We start from the raw sequence: 20,602 nt of genomic DNA, 5'->3' as shown, positions 1-20,602 counted from the left end.
AAAAAAAAGAAGAAAAAGAAGAATAATACGCCCAGAAAAGAGGCGAAAAGGAGAAAAACGTAAAAAAACGTGAAAAAAAAGTAAGAGGAAGAGAAGGGAAAAAAAGGTGGAAATGGGTTTAAAAGTGATTTCGGCGGAGAATATATATATATATATATATATATATATATATATATATATATATATACGCGCACACACACACATATATATAAACGTATTCTCCGTTGAGATATTGCAGCCGCTGCTGTGTCCAGGCCCAGGAGCCTTAGCACTGTGCTGTGATGTCACTCAATACCACTGACATCACTAGGTGTAAACAACATCTCTCCTTTGCTGTGTATGTGACTATGGAGCTGTTTGGTGATGTCGTCTATTATGGCCTTCATAGAAGCAACAGGAGATTGTTGCATCCATCTAGAACCCTCAGAACTACAGTGCTATGATGTCACTCACTTCCACAGGCCTTGCAGAGTGTAAACAACAACAACCCAGCTTTGTTGTGTATGTAACCATAGGGATTTGTGATATCACCTAGAACCTTCACAGCAGCGACAGCTTTATGAGGAGCATCAGCACTGCTCTGCCTGAGCAGAACCATCACCGCCATAGGTTGTCAAATAACCCGGGTTTAACCCACACAGGTAAGTCCAATGGGGTGCAGGCATGTCCTCTATGCTTACAGCTTCCCGTGGGTGTTGGTTTGATACCGTTTGGGGACAGCCGAGGAGGCATCTGCAGGCAACAAAGGTAGGTGTGTGCTTGTGTGTGTGTTTCCTATGCAGATCCTAAGCCCAGTGTCACATGCAAGTAGGAGGAGTAAGAAGGGTTCCTGGCAAATCCGGGTTATGGATTGCATTTAAAAAGGCCCCGTGGGAGTGCAATGGGCCCCTGTCTTGCTGCTTAGCAATAATGGTATGGGTTTAGGTTCTGCTGTGTGTACTGGTGGTTGACTGCCCCCCAGCCCAGAGTGTGCATGGAAAATTGTCTGGCAGCCTCCCTGACAGCAAGCAGTGATAGTGCCCATGAAGGGCACCTTGTTGGGCCCGCCCCTTTCACGGTTATCGCTTCTCGGCCTTTTGGCTAAGATCAAGTGTAGTATCTGTTCTTATCAGTTTAATATCTGATACGTCCCCTTTCTGGGGACCATATATTAAATGGATTTTTGAGAACGGGGGCTGATTTCGAAGCTTGCTTCCGTCGCCCTATGCATTGACCCGATATGGCAGTATCTTCGGGTACAGTGCACCACCCCCTTACAGGGTTAAAAAGAAAGATTCCTACTTTCATTGCTACCTGCTTGCTGGCTAGCCAGCTAGCCAGCCCTGTGGGCCTTGCTGCTGCTGCAGCCAAAAAACAAAAGGTGGTGCTGCTGCTGCTTCTGCTGCTTCTGCTTCTGCTTGTGTCTGGCCGCTGTTGGAGCGTCCAGGCACAGGACTTCTGCTGCTGCTGACTAAATGGCCTCCTTAATTGGATCATTTGAGTAGCCAGCACACCTGTGCAGGTAGGGCATGACATGATAGGCAGCTGCCTTGATAGCGGGTGGGTGCTGAATGTTCCTAATTGACAAAATAAGATTAATGCTTATGAAGAAATATAAAATCTCATCCCTTCCCCAATATCGCGCCACACCCCTACCCCTTAATTCCCTGGTTGAACTTGATGGACATATGTCTTTTTTCGACCGTACTAACTATGTAACTATGTAACATAACATGGGGGGGGGGGGTCTCCTGGCTGTTCACACAGGTGTGTCATTGCTGTACATTGACCATGCATTGCTTCTGTGGTATTGCAAAGGCAAAGACAAATGCTTCCAGCCATCCATTGCACTAATGGATTGGTCATCAGCTGGCTGTCTATGTCCCGCATCAATATAGACCAAAGTACAGAGGGTTAGGCTATGCTATTGTGCACCTACCTGATGCATCAGAAGGTGCGAGGCCCTTGCTAAATTCTGTGCACAGACTTTGAGATCTATACTTTAGACTGTATCTAAACCTGCTCCAACATGGACTGACATTCTGGCCTACTTTCAGCCGATGCGACTTGTCTGTCGCTGAACAGTCGCTTTTTATGTATTCAGCACCTATGTATAATGTTGTAAAAATGCTCTAGAAGCTAAAGTCGCAGAAATGTCACACATATTTGGCCTGCAACTTTCTGTGCGACAAATTCAGACAGGAAAAATCAGTATAAATCCTTAGAAAATTATCCCCCAGTGTCTCCATCTGCTGGCGGTATTGAATAAGCATTGCTGCACTGATGGGGTATGCATTAGACGAAAAAAAAGAAGAAAAAGAAGAATAATACGCCCAGAAAAGAGGCGAAAAGGAGAAAAACGTAAAAAAACGTGAAAAAAAAGTAAGAGGAAGAGAAGGGAAAAAAAGGTGGAAATGGGTTTAAAAGTGATTTCGGCGGAGAAATATATATATATATATATATATATATATATATATATATATATATGCGCACACACACACATATATATAAACGTATTCTCCGTTGAGATATTGCAGCCGCTGCTGTGTCCAGGCCCAGGAGCCTTAGCACTGTGCTGTGATGTCACTCAATACCACTGACATCACTAGGTGTAAACAACATCTCTCCTTTGCTGTGTATGTGACTATGGAGCTGTTTGGTGATGTCGTCTATTATGGCCTTCATAGAAGCAACAGGAGATTGTTGCATCCATCTAGAACCCTCAGAACTACAGTGCTATGATGTCACTCACTTCCACAGGCCTTGCAGAGTGTAAACAACAACAACCCAGCTTTGTTGTGTATGTAACCATAGGGATTTGTGATGTCACCTAGAACCTTCACAGCAGCGACAGCTTTATGAGGAGCATCAGCACTGCTCTGCCTGAGCAGAACCATCACCGCCATAGGTTGTCAAATAACCCGGGTTTAACCCACACAGGTAAGTCCAATGGGGTGCAGGCATGTCCTCTATGCTTACAGCTTCCCGTGGGTGTTGGTTTGATACCGTTTGGGGACAGCCAAGGAGGCATCTGCAGGCAACAAAGGTAGGTGTGTGCTTGTGTGTGTGTTTCCTATGCAGATCCTAAGCCCAGTGTCACATGCAAGTAGGAGGAGTAAGAAGGGTTCCTGGCAAATCCGGGTTATGGATTGCATTTAAAAAGGCCCCGTGGGAGTGCAATGGGCCCCTGTCTTGCTGCTTAGCAATAATGGTATGGGTTTAGGTTCTGCTGTGTGTACTGGTGGTTGACTGCCCCCCAGCCCAGAGTGTGCATGGAAAATTGTCTGGCAGCCTCCCTGACAGCAAGCAGTGATAGTGCCCATGAAGGGCACCTTGTTGGGCCCGCCCCTTTCACGGTTATCGCTTCTCGGCCTTTTGGCTAAGATCAAGTGTAGTTCTGCTCACTTGGTCTGGCCAGAGGGTGTCTGGGGTACCCGGCTCCTTTGCCTGGGGGGATCGTCCTTCTTAACGGAGGGACTTCACCCCCCTGCTGCTATTAGGGAGCCGGCTTAGTCCCCAGACAACGGGGAGCGATCACCACCACCTACCTGCTTACAGTGGGGGAGGTGTTTATCCTGATGGACATGGCTGGATCAAGTGGAGCATCATCAGAAGGCATCCCTGAGTATGCTAAGCTCAGAAATGGAGTTCGGATTTCCTTATTGGATACCTGCAAGAGAGGAAAAGGATTAGGTTTCGTGGTCGAGGAGATCTTATTCAAGTTGCTGGAAATTAAGAAGGAACAAATCCTGTCTATGCTTGAATTCCCAAGAAATGGACACTACGATGTTATATTGGCTTCTGAAGAGGACTTTAATTTTTTTTGCAGCAAGTACCAGCAAAAGAAGGCCAATCCAGTTTTGGAGGGTGTGGAGGTGACCCCGCATTTTCCGAACCAGGAGAAAATATTGACGGTACGGATGTATAGCCCATATATACTGGAAAAAGACATTGAGACTTTTCTTTCTAGATTCTGTGACAATATTCTGTCAAAGGGAAAAGTCCTGAACCAATATGGCCTATGGACTACAAAATGGAAATTTAAAGTTAAATTTAAAAAGGAACCTGACGGTAAAGTGATTTATCCACCTGGGCGATTCAAAATTGGATCGGTCAATGGTGACTTGTTCTATTCAGGGATGGAGGAATTTTGCCGTAAATGTAAACAATACGGGCACGGGAAAGACCTATGTACTCACTCATGGTGCTATAAGTGCCAGGAGGGAGGTCATGAAGCAGACACCTGCAACAACAACAAAAAAAAGAAGTGTCATCTGTGCGGTGATGAAGATCACCTGGTAAATGTATGTCCCAAGAAACAAACAACGAAAAAGGAAACAGCAGCTAAAAGGAGTAGGGAAGAAGAAGAAATTGGAGAACCTGAGTTGGAGGAAGTTCCAGCCAGAAAAGTGGCTGAAGAAAAGAAAAAGAAAGAAGAGGTTTATGTACCAATGGAATTTGGAGGTGTTTTGGATGGCATGTTGGAAAATATGCCAAAAAAGGAAAGAAGACCATTTGATATGGATTTAATGGAACTAAGGTCGAAATATGAAAATCGGTACGAGGAAGCTAGAGACAAAGTGTATTTTTCATTTCAAGCTGATATGGACAGATTTTTGGACACTTATAAAGTTCCATCTTGGTTGGGACTTCCGGTAAAAAGACAGATGATAAGAGGAACGATAAACCGTGGAATGATAGATTTCCTAATGGTATATGCCTGGAGAAATGGAATGTCTCTCTGATTAATTACTGGTGAAAGCAATGTTTGTTTGTTATTGTAAATGTGTGTTTTTTTTTTCTGGTTAAATCTTTTTTATTGATTTTATTTTGTGGTCATTAGTGTTAAGAAGAAATAAAAAAATGGGTTACCTGATGATGAGCAACAATCGAGTTCAAATAAGATCTTGGAACTCTGATTGAGTTTCTGAGGGCTAACTTAAAAAAAAATCTGTTCTTATCAGTTTAATATCTGATACGTCCCCTATCTGGGGACCATATATTAAATGGATTTTTGAGAACGGGGGCCGATTTCGAAGCTTGCTTCCGTCGCCCTATGCATTGACCCGATATGGCAGTATCTTCGGGTACAGTGCACCACCCCCTTACAGGGTTAAAAAGAAAGATTCCTACTTTCATTGCTACCTGCTTGCTGGCTAGCCAGCTAGCCAGCCCTGTGGGCCTTGCTGCTGCTGCAGCCAAAAAACAAAAGGTGGTGCTGCTGCTGCTTCTGCTGCTTCTGCTTCTGCTTGTGTCTGGCCGCTGTTGGAGCGTCCAGGCACAGGACTTCTGCTGCTGCTGACTAAATGGCCTCCTTAATTGGATCATTTGAGTAGCCAGCACACCTGTGCAGGTAGGGCATGACATGATAGGCAGCTGCCTTGATAGCGGGTGGGTGCTGAATGTTCCTAATTGACAAAATAAGATTAATGCTTATGAAGAAATATAAAATCTCATCCCTTCCCCAATATCGCGCCACACCCCTACCCCTTAATTCCCTGGTTGAACTTGATGGACATATGTCTTTTTTCGACCGTACTAACTATGTAACTATGTAACATAACATGGGGGGGGGGGGGGGGGGTCTCCTGGCTGTTCACACAGGTGTGTCATTGCTGTACATTGACCATGCATTGCTTCTGTGGTATTGCAAAGGCAAAGACAAATGCTTCCGGCCATCCATTGCACTAATGGATTGGTCATCAGCTGGCTGTCTATGTCCCGCATCAATATAGACCAAAGTACAGAGGGTTAGGCTATGCTATTGTGCACCTACCTGATGCATCAGAAGGTGCGAGGCCCTTGCTAAATTCTGTGCACAGACTTTGAGATCTATACTTTAGACTGTATCTAAACCTGCTCCAACATGGACTGACATTCTGGCCTACTTTCAGCCGATGCGACTTGTCTGTCGCTGAACAGTCGCTTTTTATGTATTCAGCACCTATGTATAATGTTGTAAAAATGCTCTAGAAGCTAAAGTCGCAGAAATGTCACACATATTTGGCCTGCAACTTTCTGTGCGACAAATTCAGACAGGAAAAATCAGTATAAATCCTTAGAAAATTATCCCCCAGTGTCTCCATCTGCTGGCGGTATTGAATAAGCATTGCTGCACTGATGGGGTATGCATTAGACGAAAAAAAAGAAGAAAAAGAAGAATAATACGCCCAGAAAAGAGGCGAAAAGGAGAAAAACGTAAAAAAACGTGAAAAAAAAGTAAGAGGAAGAGAAGGGAAAAAAAGGTGGAAATGGGTTTAAAAGTGATTTCGGCGGAGAAATATATATATATATATATATATATATATATACGCGCACACACACACATATATATAAACGTATTCTCCGTTGAGATATTGCAGCCGCTGCTGTGTCCAGGCCCAGGAGCCTTAGCACTGTGCTGTGATGTCACTCAATACCACTGACATCACTAGGTGTAAACAACATCTCTCCTTTGCTGTGTATGTGACTATGGAGCTGTTTGGTGATGTCGTCTATTATGGCCTTCATAGAAGCAACAGGAGATTGTTGCATCCATCTAGAACCCTCAGAACTACAGTGCTATGATGTCACTCACTTCCACAGGCCTTGCAGAGTGTAAACAACAACAACCCAGCTTTGTTGTGTATGTAACCATAGGGATTTGTGATGTCACCTAGAACCTTCACAGCAGCGACAGCTTTATGAGGAGCATCAGCACTGCTCTGCCTGAGCAGAACCATCACCGCCATAGGTTGTCAAATAACCCGGGTTTAACCCACACAGGTAAGTCCAATGGGGTGCAGGCATGTCCTCTATGCTTACAGCTTCCCGTGGGTGTTGGTTTGATACCGTTTGGGGACAGCCAAGGAGGCATCTGCAGGCAACAAAGGTAGGTGTGTGCTTGTGTGTGTGTTTCCTATGCAGATCCTAAGCCCAGTGTCACATGCAAGTAGGAGGAGTAAGAAGGGTTCCTGGCAAATCCGGGTTATGGATTGCATTTAAAAAGGCCCCGTGGGAGTGCAATGGGCCCCTGTCTTGCTGCTTAGCAATAATGGTATGGGTTTAGGTTCTGCTGTGTGTACTGGTGGTTGACTGCCCCCCAGCCCAGAGTGTGCATGGAAAATTGTCTGGCAGCCTCCCTGACAGCAAGCAGTGATAGTGCCCATGAAGGGCACCTTGTTGGGCCCGCCCCTTTCACGGTTATCGCTTCTCGGCCTTTTGGCTAAGATCAAGTGTAGTATCTGTTCTTATCAGTTTAATATCTGATACGTCCCCTATCTGGGGACCATATATTAAATGGATTTTTGAGAACGGGGGCCGATTTCGAAGCTTGCTTCCGTCGCCCTATGCATTGACCCAATATGGCAGTATCTTCGGGTACAGTGCACCACCCCCTTACAGGGTTAAAAAGAAAGATTCCTACTTTCATTGCTACCTGCTTGCTGGCTAGCCAGCTAGCCAGCCCTGTGGGCCTTGCTGCTGCTGCAGCCAAAAAACAAAAGGTGGTGCTGCTGCTGCTTCTGCTGCTTCTGCTTCTGCTTGTGTCTGGCCGCTGTTGGAGCGTCCAGGCACAGGACTTCTGCTGCTGCTGACTAAATGGCCTCCTTAATTGGATCATTTGAGTAGCCAGCACACCTGTGCAGGTAGGGCATGACATGATAGGCAGCTGCCTTGATAGCGGGTGGGTGCTGAATGTTCCTAATTGACAAAATAAGATTAATGCTTATGAAGAAATATAAAATCTCATCCCTTCCCCAATATCGCGCCACACCCCTACCCCTTAATTCCCTGGTTGAACTTGATGGACATATGTCTTTTTTCGACCGTACTAACTATGTAACTATGTAACATAACATGGGGGGGGGGGGGTCTCCTGGCTGTTCACACAGGTGTGTCATTGCTGTACATTGACCATGCATTGCTTCTGTGGTATTGCAAAGGCAAAGACAAATGCTTCCAGCCATCCATTGCACTAATGGATTGGTCATCAGCTGGCTGTCTATGTCCCGCATCAATATAGACCAAAGTACAGAGGGTTAGGCTATGCTATTGTGCACCTACCTGATGCATCAGAAGGTGCGAGGCCCTTGCTAAATTCTGTGCACAGACTTTGAGATCTATACTTTAGACTGTATCTAAACCTGCTCCAACATGGACTGACATTCTGGCCTACTTTCAGCCGATGCGACTTGTCTGTCGCTGAACAGTCGCTTTTTATGTATTCAGCACCTATGTATAATGTTGTAAAAATGCTCTAGAAGCTAAAGTCGCAGAAATGTCACACATATTTGGCCTGCAACTTTCTGTGCGACAAATTCAGACAGGAAAAATCAGTATAAATCCTTAGAAAATTATCCCCCAGTGTCTCCATCTGCTGGCGGTATTGAATAAGCATTGCTGCACTGATGGGGTATGCATTAGACGAAAAAAAAGAAGAAAAAGAAGAATAATACGCCCAGAAAAGAGGCGAAAAGGAGAAAAACGTAAAAAAACGTGAAAAAAAAGTAAGAGGAAGAGAAGGGAAAAAAAGGTGGAAATGGGTTTAAAAGTGATTTCGGCGGAGAAATATATATATATATATATATATATATATATATATATATATACGCGCACACACACACATATATATAAACGTATTCTCCGTTGAGATATTGCAGCCGCTGCTGTGTCCAGGCCCAGGAGCCTTAGCACTGTGCTGTGATGTCACTCAATACCACTGACATCACTAGGTGTAAACAACATCTCTCCTTTGCTGTGTATGTGACTATGGAGCTGTTTGGTGATGTCGTCTATTATGGCCTTCATAGAAGCAACAGGAGATTGTTGCATCCATCTAGAACCCTCAGAACTACAGTGCTATGATGTCACTCACTTCCACAGGCCTTGCAGAGTGTAAACAACAACAACCCAGCTTTGTTGTGTATGTAACCATAGGGATTTGTGATGTCACCTAGAACCTTCACAGCAGCGACAGCTTTATGAGGAGCATCAGCACTGCTCTGCCTGAGCAGAACCATCACCGCCATAGGTTGTCAAATAACCCGGGTTTAACCCACACAGGTAAGTCCAATGGGGTGCAGGCATGTCCTCTATGCTTACAGCTTCCCGTGGGTGTTGGTTTGATACCGTTTGGGGACAGCCAAGGAGGCATCTGCAGGCAACAAAGGTAGGTGTGTGCTTGTGTGTGTGTTTCCTATGCAGATCCTAAGCCCAGTGTCACATGCAAGTAGGAGGAGTAAGAAGGGTTCCTGGCAAATCCGGGTTATGGATTGCATTTAAAAAGGCCCCGTGGGAGTGCAATGGGCCCCTGTCTTGCTGCTTAGCAATAATGGTATGGGTTTAGGTTCTGCTGTGTGTACTGGTGGTTGACTGCCCCCCAGCCCAGAGTGTGCATGGAAAATTGTCTGGCAGCCTCCCTGACAGCAAGCAGTGATAGTGCCCATGAAGGGCACCTTGTTGGGCCCGCCCCTTTCACGGTTATCGCTTCTCGGCCTTTTGGCTAAGGTATAGGGATATACCTTGGCTGATCCGGTTCCTGCTTTTGTGGGTGCTCTGAGACCCCCCTCCTCGGCCCTGGGACATCGCCCTTCGTTGGGCTTAAGTCCCTTGCTGCTATTGGGGAGGGGGCCCACCTCAGTGTAGAGTTGCGATCCCCCTTTGCCTTAGGGACCTAGTGTCTCTTTGGTGCGCTTGATTGTGAGCATGGCGTCAGCCAGTGACGGAGATCCAGGCATGGTACCATCTTATGCCAAGCTCAAGAACTCAGTACGTATATCGTACTTGGAGGACCAGAGAAAGAACCGGGACCTGAAGTACATCGTGGAGCAAGTTCTGCTGGGCGTCTTTGGATTAAGGAAGCATGAGATATTATCCATCCAAGATTATCCGAAAAGAGGAGTATACGATGTTACTTTTACGGAAGGAGGTATTTACAAGGACTTTGTTATACAGATGAAGAAGGTAAGCGGAGATTCCCGCTTGAGTGGAATAAGAATTGTTGAGCACTTTCCCGATGAACTTATGCTTTTAGTTATAAAAATGTACTCTCCATACGTTAAAGAAGATGAAATTGTTGTGTTTTTAAGGAATTTTTGTAAAAAAATTATAAATAGAGGGAAAGTGATGAATGAGTGTGGAATATGGTCCTCTAAGTGGAAGTTTCTGGTTGAGTTCAAAGAAGATCTATTACTCCCAGGACGAAAGGTTATGCCTCCAGCTCGGTTCAAGTTAGGAAATGTAAATGGTGACGTGTTTTTCCCAGGAATGCCCAATTTCTGCAGAGCTTGTAGAAGATATGGACATGATAAAAACGTATGTGAGAGTACATGTACAAATTGTGGCAGCACTGAGCACTCCTCCAGAGAATGCACAAAAGAAAAGAAATGCAGTTTATGTTACAGAGTTGACCATTTGTATGCTTCTTGTCCTCACAGGAACAAAGAGAAACAACAGAGAAGCCAGCCAGACCCCCGTCATATGAACAGAGAAGACAACAAACCAGAAGAAAACCCAACTGATCCACATGGTGAGTCTGCTACCTCTGATGAAGATGGATATGAGAAACCCTCCAGCATGAAGGTAAGAAGAAAGGAGAAGAAAGCATGGCAGACAGGAGCTCCTCTCTCGCAGCAGAGGGGTAGTAACCTGGATGAAGCTGTCAGCAAGCCTCAGAGTGCCCCCCTGAGGAAGCCAGAAAATGTTGGGGCTAAGAGAAGAAAGACCGGAACAGGAAGAGAAGAGGCGTTTGTGGAAGAAGAGGGGGGGGTAGGGATGCCATCAGGTGTTCCAGCCCCCTCCCCAAGTGAAACAGGCAACTCGTCCATGGTTCCCGACACGGTGGAAGTCGTTGTGCCCGACCGGCTGCCCGGGGTGGCTCCGACAGGTCATCCCGGGGAGGAGATGGACACTGGGCAAGGTGACGGAGACGGGACAACCCCTGTTCCGGCGAAGAGGAATCCTCTCCTTAGTCCCCTACCGGAGGATCTTCAGGAGGAGGTAATGGAGGAGTCAGACGGTAGCAGCTCACCGGAATCTCTGGTGACAGTGAGATCAGAAGGGGAAAATGATAGTTTTGGGGGTCTGGCTGATGAGGATGAGATAGAATGTGCACAAAGATATTGAAAGTGGTCTCTCTGTAACCTTTAATGATGGCGCTCCATGGACTCTCCCTCAATGTGAGGGGCCTTAAGACACACGCAAGAAGAACTGCTATTTTTAATTTTTTATCCTTTTTGTCTGCATCAGTTTTCTTCTTACAGGAATGTGGCATCCCTCACCAAGCATCATACAAGAAATATGAAGAAGACTGGAAGCATGGCCCCTCAGTGTGGTCAGGGTCCAACGCATCTAAATCTGGAGGAGTTGCTATACTTTTTAAGGGTAATGTTAATATAATTTTTAAGCAAGAGATTTTACCAGGAAGGATTTTATTAGTTAAAGCTTTTATAAATGGTTTTACATGGCAGTTTTTAAACTTTTATGGTTCACCTGATAAAAAAGAAAGAGAAGAGATGTTAGAGATTTTACCTCTTTTTATTAATGATTCTTATCCTTTGATTTTAGCTGGGGATTTTAATTGTGTTTTAAGAGGTGAGAAAAGATATTCTCGAGCTACTAGTAGAAATTATGATAAGACATCTAACATTTAAAAAAATATTACTTTAGATTTTAGGCTTATAGATGTTTTTAAAAAATGTAATCCAAATTTACCTGATACTGAAGGCATTACATGGAGTAATGTGAATTGTAGCTCGAGGATTGATTTTATCTTCTCTTCTCAAAATGTTTTACCTGCCAAATGTGAGCTTTTAACTAATATATTTTCTGATCATAAATGTCTTCTATTTGTTTTAAATCCTGTTCCTGGTTTTAAGAGGGGTATTGGTTCATGGAAATTGAACATATCTCTTTTAGAAGATAAAATAATCTTAACAGAATACGCCAATTTTTATAATAAATGTAAAAATAATAGAGACCCAAATATAGATATAAAAGTATGGTGGGAAAATATGAAGAAAAAAACTAAAGATTTTTTTTATAAAACAAGGTATCCAAAAAGCTAAAGATAAAAGACATTGTTATGATATTTTAAATACACGTCTTCAAACTCTTTTTAAATTGCACAATATAGGGATAGATGTAAAAGATGATATTGTTAACATTAAAAAAGAAATAAAAACATTTTTAAATGAAAAAGGTAAAGAGATCATTTTTAAAGCTAAAATCAAACATATTGAAAATAACGAAAAATGTACAAGATATTTTTTTAAAAAATCTAATCAAAAAAGAGTCCATATCGAAAAACTAGAAGGAGAAGTGGAGATGAATAAAATTTTATTTAAAGTACAATGTTATTATAGGGAACTTTTTAATGAGAAAAAAATAGATGCTAATTTCTGTTTCAATAGTTTTTATTGAAAAATCATTTTCATTGTTATACAAACAAACTTACAAGGTACAAGAGATAAACAAGCAATCTTCTTTAGAGTCACTTAAGAAGTAACGGGTGTATAATGAATGCACCGCTGTGTCTGAGGGCAGACGTACAAAACACAGTATAACAGTTATCATCCGTTGTACCTAACAAGCAGCGCACACTGTACTCCAAATTACCATTTTTACCGTTGCTGCAAACTGGCCAACAATGAAGGCCAAATGAAGTGAACCGGACAAGACAATGGGATATAACTAGTGGATTGAATTGAAAGGAGGGATGGGGGGTAGAGGGAAAAGGAGGTGGTAGAGAGAGAGAGGGAGGGAGAAGGAAGGGGAAGGTAGGAGAGAAAGGGGACGTACGAGAGGGGAGAGAAGGGAGGGGAGGCAGAAGAGGTGCCATATTTGAGTGTGTGTCATTCACCGACTTATGTGCATTGTATAAACTAGTCTCACAATATCTCATCCAATGAATCTGAATATCATAACATTCCTATCTCCTTTTAATACAAAACATACAACTTATATTCTATCCTACTCATGAAGAAAGGTGAGCAAATCGAGAATTTATCCAAGCTTCCCAAATTTTTGCCACGTTAGTGGTGGTGCCTGTGTTCAAGTAGACAGCCCTCTCGCATTTATATGAAAAGTTCAATAAGGTGACCAATTCTGCAATAGGGGGTGATGTGGTAGATTTCCAATGCCGAGTGATTACCAACTTAGCTAAGATCAATATTTTAATCACCAGACAGCGGCATTCGGGTGGTATTGTTTGGATGTCTAATAACAACAAGGCCATCGCAGGTGTTATGGATATGTCATATTCAATAACCTCCCTCAACATTATACCAATCTCCCTCCAATATTCCTCAATCTTCGGGCAAGCCCATAATATATGTAGCAAGGTGCCCTTGGCACCACATCCTCTCCAGCATTCCGAAGATGTCCCTGGGTAGATGACCTGCAGTCTATCAGGTGTTAAGTACCATCTTAGTCTGGATTTAAAAAATGCCTCTAAGTGTGTCACTGAGGGTAACGCCCTCCTCGCCCATTTACAAGCGACCATCCATTCCCCATCAGTAATGTTCCTTGACAGGTCTTTCTCCCAGGATTTATAGGGTGCATGTGTGGACAGGGGCTTAGTACTTTCCAAAAGGTCGTATATGGGGCGTAGGCCCTTGAATGGTGTGGCCATCAGTTTAAAGAGATCTTCGTTATAGTTCCATGCATGCTGCGTGTAGGATCCCAAGCAATGTCTAATTTGTAGGAATTTATAGAAATCTTTAGTGGAGATATTATAGTGAGCAGAGAGGGAGGTAAATGTGTGTAGTATGTTTCCGTCAAACAAATGAGATATCTGTGTGAGACCAGCCGATATCCAATTTTGTAAGTCTAGGAGTGGGATAACTGCAGACAATATTAAAAGAGGAGTTGTAGAGGGGCTGTGGAGGTGTTTCCTACCCGTGTTTTTATGTATGATGTTCCAGCAGGACAGACCTGCTATCGTTAATGGGGAAATATGTTGTGGAATATTAAGGGACCATATTTGATAGAATAAAAGGGATTTTAAGTCACCATTATCACATAAATATTTCTCAGCCTGTAGCCACGGTAGGCTCGCCCCTGCATTCCAGTAATGTTTCAGTTGTGTCGTCAAAGTAGCTAAATAGTATGCGTACGGGTCAGGTAAGCCCACCCCTCCTCTATCCTTGTGTTTACTCAGAAGTAATTTGGATATTCTTCTACGTCCCCCCTTCCATATATAATCCAAGAGCAGTTTAGATATGCGTGTGAAGAAGGAGGTCGGGAGTAGGATAGGCAGGGTGCGGTATAGATACAGTAGTTTGGGAAGTATTGACATTTTAAAGGCTGCGATCCTGCCTAACCACGACACCTCCACTCTGCCTAAACTATCAAGATCCTCTTTAAAGGTATGTAGAAATGGGATATAATTGGAACTATATAGCCGCGGGACTGACGGTGTAACCTGAATGCCTAAGTATGTGATGCTATCAGACTTCCAGTCTAGAGGATACGTATTTTTTAACTTTTGTAGGGTGTGACTGTCTAGATGTATTGGCAAGGCTTGTGTCTTAGACGTATTTAGTTTATAGTAGGATACTGCACTATACTTCATGATGGTGTCAACGGCCCCCGCCAGGGAACATTCTGGGTCTTCCAATGTTAGAATTATGTCATCCGCATACATAGATATGAGATGTACATCAGGGCCAAGTCGTACCCCTCTAATTGCAGAGTTAAGTTTGAGCGCTATAGCCAGAGGTTCTATACATAGTATAAACATTAGCGGTGAAAGTGGACATCCCTGGCGGGTGCCATTACCCAATGAGAAGCTGTTAGAAAGCGTACCATTTGAAAACACTCTCGCGTTTGGGGCAGAATATAGTGCTTTAATCGCTGTTGCAATAGAACCCTTAATACCCATGGCATCCAATATCGCAAACGCAAAAGACCAGTTCAGACGGTCAAATGCCTTTTCAGCATCTAAAGCTAGTAGGACCGACGCCATGCGTTTCGAGTCTAGGTGATGTACTAAGTTAAGGATACGTCTTGTATTCTCGTATGCCTGACGTCCTCTAACAAAGCCCACCTGATCAACCGAAACCAGTGTGGGAATCAGGGGAGCTAATCTATTTGCTATCAGTGTGGCGTATATTTTCGCGTCTACATTTAAGAGCGAAATAGGCCTAAAGTTGCAAGGCCTATCAGGGGGTTTGCCCGGCTTCGGGAGAGTAACTATTAGGGCCTCTTGGTTTTCCTTCGGTAACGAGCCTTTTTGCATTGCTTCATTAAAGAAATTTGTGGCATGGGGCATTAAGATATGTGAAAAGGACTTGTAATAATAAGCCGTCAGTCCGTCAGGGCCAGGAGACTTGCCTATAGGCAAACCTCTAATAGTTTTAGTGACCTCCGCGTGAGTGAAGGGAGCATTAAGTGAAGTTAGTTGGGTATCAGTCAATGAGGGAAGGGGAAGATCTTGTAAAAAAGAGGCAATGTCTTCTATCGATGGCTGGGGGATGTTTTGATCCTGGGAAAGGTTATAGAGGGTTGCGTAGTAACCCATAAAGCTATCTGCAATATCTTTAGGGGATTGGAGTTTGTAAGTGAGCGATGGGTCCCATAAGAAAGGAATTCTAGTTTTTGCATGTTTGTGTTTGAGCCTGTTCGCTAACACTCTACCTGTTTTGTTGTCGAAGTGGTAATATTGGGCCTTCAGTTTATTCAATTGGCGAGCGTGGTGGTCTAAAAACAAAATGCGGATTTTCTCCCTAACCTCTTTCAGTTTCGTCGCCTGTGTCGCACTTGGGTGTTGCTTATTAGCCTCCTCCAATAGTCTCTGGTCAGTCAATAAACTATCCAAGTGCCGGGACCTCTCCTTCTTTACAATGTATCCTAATTTTATCAGGGACCCCCTAATAACTGCTTTGTGTGCATTCCACACCGTGCTGTGAGCCAGACCTGTATGTGCATTTAAGGAGAAGTATTGGTCAAGTTCTGAAGCTATAGTTTCCCTGTGCTTATCATGTCTGATTAAATATTCATTACATCGCCACAAGTAAGTAGGTGAAGTCGCAATTTTCTCAGAAATGGTCAGTGTGATAGGTGTGTGATCTGACCATTTGAAAGGTTCAATCGTGGCAGATGTAACCAAGTCTAAAAGAGATCTACCCACTAAAGACAGGTCAATACGAGAGTAACTATTAGAAGGGGCTGAGTAGAAAGAAAAATCCCTTTCCCCAGCATGTAGTAGGCGCCATACATCATATACTTCTTCAACATGAAATAAGGAATGTAATGATATAGCTCGTCTCTTGCTAAGAGAGGATACATCTATGTCTGCGTCAGGGACTGCATTGAAATCCCCTCTCAATAGTAGATGACCCTGAGCATGAGTGCGAAGTTTGCGAAAGACCTTTTTTAGGAAACCCAGTTGGCCTCTATTGGGTGCGTAAACAGACGCTATTGTGTAGTTAACATTATTGATGATGCATACTATAATCACAAATCTTCCCAGTGAATCAGAAATCACAGACAGTAGTTGAAACGCCAGGGTATCCCTGACTGCGATGAGCACACCCCTTGCCTTTGTGTGGTAATGGGAATGAAATACATAAGGAAAGTTTTTATGTCTGATCCTAAATGCATCTTCACAAACTAAGTGCGTCTCTTGTACACACAATATGTCCCCAGCTAATTGTTTGGCTTCCGCCCATAAATAGGACCGCTTTAGCGGAGTGTTCAGTCCATTAATATTAATAGATACGACCTTTATAGTCATAGTGAGTCCTCATGATGCTTGAGATGAGATCTTCGTCGACTTGGATAAGATGCGGTGAAAGATCGTGACAGTTCAGCGAACCATGTTCTGCCGGAGCACCTGTAAAAAAGGGGGAGAGGAAGGGGGAAGGGGGAAACACAAACAAACAAACAATAGAGAAACGGCTGGTCTAAGCCAGGAAAGCTGGATATGTCCAGGAACGGGTGATGAATATTCCTCTTCATCAGATGTGGGGAGAACAGATAGTCCTCTGTAAGCGGAACAAGACCGCAAAATCCAGGGCCAATCTCCACAGCAGTTAACGCATTCCCTGTTTCTTTTTTCCAGCCAGTTGCCAATCAGGATCCACTCTATCTGGAGGGGACGATGTCTGCGATTCTGGAATCTTCACAGGAATTCCCCATACATTAAGCTGTTTGATACCTTCCTCCAATGAGCAAATCACATGCATTTTGTCGTTTCGGTGTACCAGCAGGCGGGTGGGGAATCCCCATTTGTAGAGAATAGAACGGTCCCGAAGTGCAGTTGTTATTGGTGCCAGGTTTCTGCGTATTTGCAAAGTCATTGCTGACAGATCGGTATATAGAGCAATTTTTCGATACTGATCCGGGACATTCTGGCGATCTCTAGACTTAACCATAAGGGCCTCTTTAATATGGAAGAAATGCACCCTGGCAAGTACATCCCTTGGTATATCGTCGGCCAGGTGCCTCGGTTTAGGGACACGATGCGCTCTGTCCAGAAGTAGCTCAGTCAGGGTCGCCTCAGGTAGGTAGCTTTGCATAAGAGAGGTAAGGTAGGCATTAAGTTCCTTTGGAGGGACAGTCTCTGGGATGCCCCGGAATTTGACATTATTCCTCCTCGACCTGTCTTCAATGTCAGCGATTTTTGCACGTAGCGCTGTCACGTCAGACTCCAGATCATAATGCGAATCTATAAGGTCGTTGTGAGATTTTACCAGTGAAGCCATTTTTGTTTCCGTATGGTCCACCCTTTGTTCCACCTCTACGATAGCAGAGCGGATCGGTTGCAGGGTATTAAGCAAGTTGTTGGTAATGGACGTGTTCAGCAGTAGCAACATGCGTTTCAAAGATACTTCTGTTACAGGTACCTCCGATGCAGGCACCTTGCTGAAGAATTCCTCCCCGGCAACTTGGAAGGCTTCTACTAGTGGGTTAGCCCCATCTGTCTCTGTGCTGGCCTCTATGCGTGGTCTTTGCCTGCGTGGGCTGTCCGTGGCTGAGCATGGCGATGCAGGAGCTGAGGCGCCATGTTGGTTCAGCACATTGCCGTCTTTAGTGGGGCTATCATGTGGGGACGGCGAGACAGTATCTCGGCTTTGTGCCATTATATCTGCTTCATCAGGTAAGGAGAGGCTGCGTCTAGCATTAGGCAGGGATTTTTGAATGTCTGACCTGTTGCCGAAGTCCCCGCTTCTCCTGTGGTGCGGGGAGGACGCCTCCACGCCATCTTGAGAGGCCCGGAGTTGAGGCCGTGTGTAGAAGTCCGTCAGCTTACGGGGCTGGCGTCCCGCTTTCCCTCTCCTCCGGGTGTACATGTTCGAGAGAGGGTGTTCCGACGGCTGGAAATGTGCAAAGTAGGTTCACTAACTCAGTTTGATCGGGTATTCGTCGCTTATGAAGTTGCTTGCTGCAGGAGCTCGGTTCTCAGGCGGCCATCTCGCTCCGCTGCCAGACCACGCCCCCAATAGATGCTAATTTCATGAACGATGCCTTAAACAAAATAGAACGTGTTTTAGAGAATAATTCTCAATCCTTTCTTTTACAGTCTATCCCAGAGAAGGAAATATTGGATACCATAAACAGTTTTAATTTGGGTAAAGTACCGGGGTCTGATGGCCTGCCAATCGAATTTTATAAGGTTTTTTATGAGGTTTTAAAAGATGATCTTTTATCTCTTTTTACAGATGTTTTTAATACCAAGATTTTACCACAGTCATGGAAAATGGGTGAGGTTTCTCTGCTCTTTAAAAAAGGTGATAAAGAGGATATTAGGAATTGGAGACCAATAACCCTTTTAAACGCTAATTATAAAATAATGGCTAAAATATGTGCAAACAGACTAAAAAATGTTATAGATAAATTAATACATAATAATCAAGTGTGTGGTATACCGGGTAGAAACATGTGGGAAAATTTAAACCTCATAAAAGATATAATAGAAGATGCTAAAATAAGGAAAAGTAATTTAGCAATTTTAACAATAGACTTTGAAAAAGCATTTGACAGAGTCTCGCACTGTTTTTTATTTAATGTTTTAAATAAAATGGGCATACCAGAAGGTTTTTTAACGTCACTCAAAGCCTTTTATAATGACTGTTTTAGCAAAATTTTAATTAATGGTTTTAAGACTGAAATAGTTCCTTTAAAATCTGGTGTGAAGCAGGGTTGCCCCCTATCACCCCTTTTATTTATTTGTGCACTAGAGCCACTTTTATGTGTCATAAGAGGTGATAAACAGATCCGTGGGATAAGGCTCCCCGGAGGAAATGGTCTTGAAGCTAAAGTAGTCAGTTATATGGATGATGTAGCAGTGACATGTCAAGATAGCCTGGCACTTAAAAAAACTTTAACACAAATTAACTATTTCTGTTGTGCTTCTGGTTTTAAAGTGAATTTTAACAAGTGCGAGATTTTAAAAGTCGGCAAGCTGGATACAAGAGACATAAAGGTACCGGTAGTAGAAAAAGTAAAAATTTTAGGTGTGTATTTTAATGAATTAAATAATGGAAACGAAAGCTGGGAGCTAACAATGCAAAAGGTGAACCAAAAATTATGTGTATGGAGACTAAGAGACCTTACAATGGAAGGAAAAGTGCTGATTTTAAAGATGGTGATTTTACCTTTGCTTTTATATTTAAGTTTAGTGTTCCCACCTAACACACATATAATACGTAAAGTCTCAAAAGTCTGTTACACCTTTTTTTGGAATTCCAAATATGAGAAGTTAAAAAGAGAAATTGTATCTAAACCTAAAGAGAAAGGGGGGAAACGTTTTACTGATTTTACTGCGTTCCTTTATACAAAATTCTTTTCATTGTGTCTTAAGAATGTTTTTAAAGACAACTATTGGTCGTTCTTTTTGCGCTATAATGTTGGTAATCTCATGAGACACCATGGTTGGTTTGAAACAGATCTTAAACACCCTTATGCTTTTAACCTCCCTATTACTTATTGTATTTTAGAAAAGATTGTTTCTCTTTTTAAACTGTTTGATTTTAGTAAAGATATTCTAATCGATGGGAAAAAACTTACGAGAGTCATTTTAAACAATATTAACATGTGCCAAGTTGGAAATTTTAATGATGATAAATGTAAAGAAATCTGGAGAATTGTGAACTCATTTTATCTTTTTAACTCACAGAAGGACTTATCCTGGAGCTGCATCCACAGTTGCCTTCCGTGCCGGGCTTTCCAACACCGTAGAGGATTTGCAAGCACAGCAAAGTGTCCAAGAGAGGGATGCCACGAAGAGGAGACTGTTTTACATCTTTTATGGACATGTGATTTTTCTAGAAGGATATGGACTAAAATGCTGCCACTTTTAAACAAAATTGCTGCTATAAAAGACTTGGACTATAATATGGTTTTATATGGGTGTTTGGATTGTCCCGGCGAACAAGAGAAACGGAAGGCATGGCAAATAATAAACTGTGTGAAGGCAGCTCTGTGGAAAAATAGGAATATTTTATTATTTAAAAAGGACATTTTATCTTTCGATGATGTTATTGGAATGATTTTAAGTGAAATGTACATCTATCTTTTAATCGATAAACAAAGTGATGAGTTTGCATTCTTAAAATGGCATTTTACCGACTGGCATATGTGAAATTGTAAAATTGTAAGTTTTTTATGTTCCCCTGGTTTTAATGCTATGTAACTATGTAAC

The 20,602-nt window shown here is 43.1% G+C and overlaps 1 protein-coding gene and 3 non-coding genes across 5 annotated transcripts; all 4 read left to right on the top strand.

The window, feature by feature from the left end:
- Window positions 1-1,060: 1,060 nt before the first annotated feature.
- Window positions 1,061-1,251, top strand: LOC130325462 (U2 spliceosomal RNA). Its single transcript, XR_008870281.1, has one exon. It is a non-coding gene; the product is annotated as a U2 spliceosomal RNA (small nuclear RNA).
- A 3,646-nt stretch (window positions 1,252-4,897) lies between these two features.
- LOC130325500 (U2 spliceosomal RNA) lies at window positions 4,898-5,082 on the top strand. The gene has a single exon (XR_008870310.1). It is a non-coding gene; the product is annotated as a U2 spliceosomal RNA (small nuclear RNA).
- Window positions 5,083-7,163: 2,081 nt separating this feature from the next.
- On the top strand, window positions 7,164-7,354 carry LOC130325480 (U2 spliceosomal RNA). The gene has a single exon (XR_008870298.1). It is a non-coding gene; the product is annotated as a U2 spliceosomal RNA (small nuclear RNA).
- Window positions 7,355-10,408: 3,054 nt separating this feature from the next.
- LOC130325413 (uncharacterized) lies at window positions 10,409-20,596 on the top strand. Of its 2 annotated transcripts, XM_056553306.1 has the most exons (4): window positions 10,409-10,956; window positions 11,206-11,340; window positions 18,621-18,662; window positions 20,078-20,596. In XM_056553306.1, the coding sequence occupies exons 1-4, from the start codon at window positions 10,438-10,440 to the stop codon at window positions 20,540-20,542; spliced, it is 1,161 nt and encodes a 386-aa protein (XP_056409281.1). In that variant the 5' UTR covers window positions 10,409-10,437; the 3' UTR covers window positions 20,543-20,596. The 2 variants fall into 2 exon arrangements, with proteins under 2 accessions (XP_056409281.1, XP_056409282.1); XM_056553307.1 differs by lacking the exon at window positions 18,621-18,662.
- Window positions 20,597-20,602: the final 6 nt, after the last annotated feature.

Source organism: Hyla sarda, unplaced genomic scaffold, assembly GCF_029499605.1.
Source record: "Hyla sarda isolate aHylSar1 unplaced genomic scaffold, aHylSar1.hap1 scaffold_272, whole genome shotgun sequence".
NCBI classification, from domain to species: Eukaryota; Metazoa; Chordata; class Amphibia; order Anura; family Hylidae; genus Hyla; species Hyla sarda.
This window is presented reverse-complemented; position numbering and strand designations above follow the sequence as displayed.

Bases quoted from the DNA above. Each gene is read 5' to 3' on its own strand.
- LOC130325413 (XM_056553306.1), top strand. From the start codon at position 10,438: ATGAACAGAGAAGACAACAAACCAGAAGAAAACCCAACTGATCCACAT. The intron at 10,957-11,205 runs GTAATGGAGGAG...TGTCTGCATCAG, and splicing joins CGGAGGATCTTCAGGAGGAG to TTTTCTTCTTACAGGAATGT. The intron at 18,663-20,077 runs GTGAGGTTTCTC...TTTAACTCACAG, and splicing joins ACCACAGTCATGGAAAATGG to AAGGACTTATCCTGGAGCTG.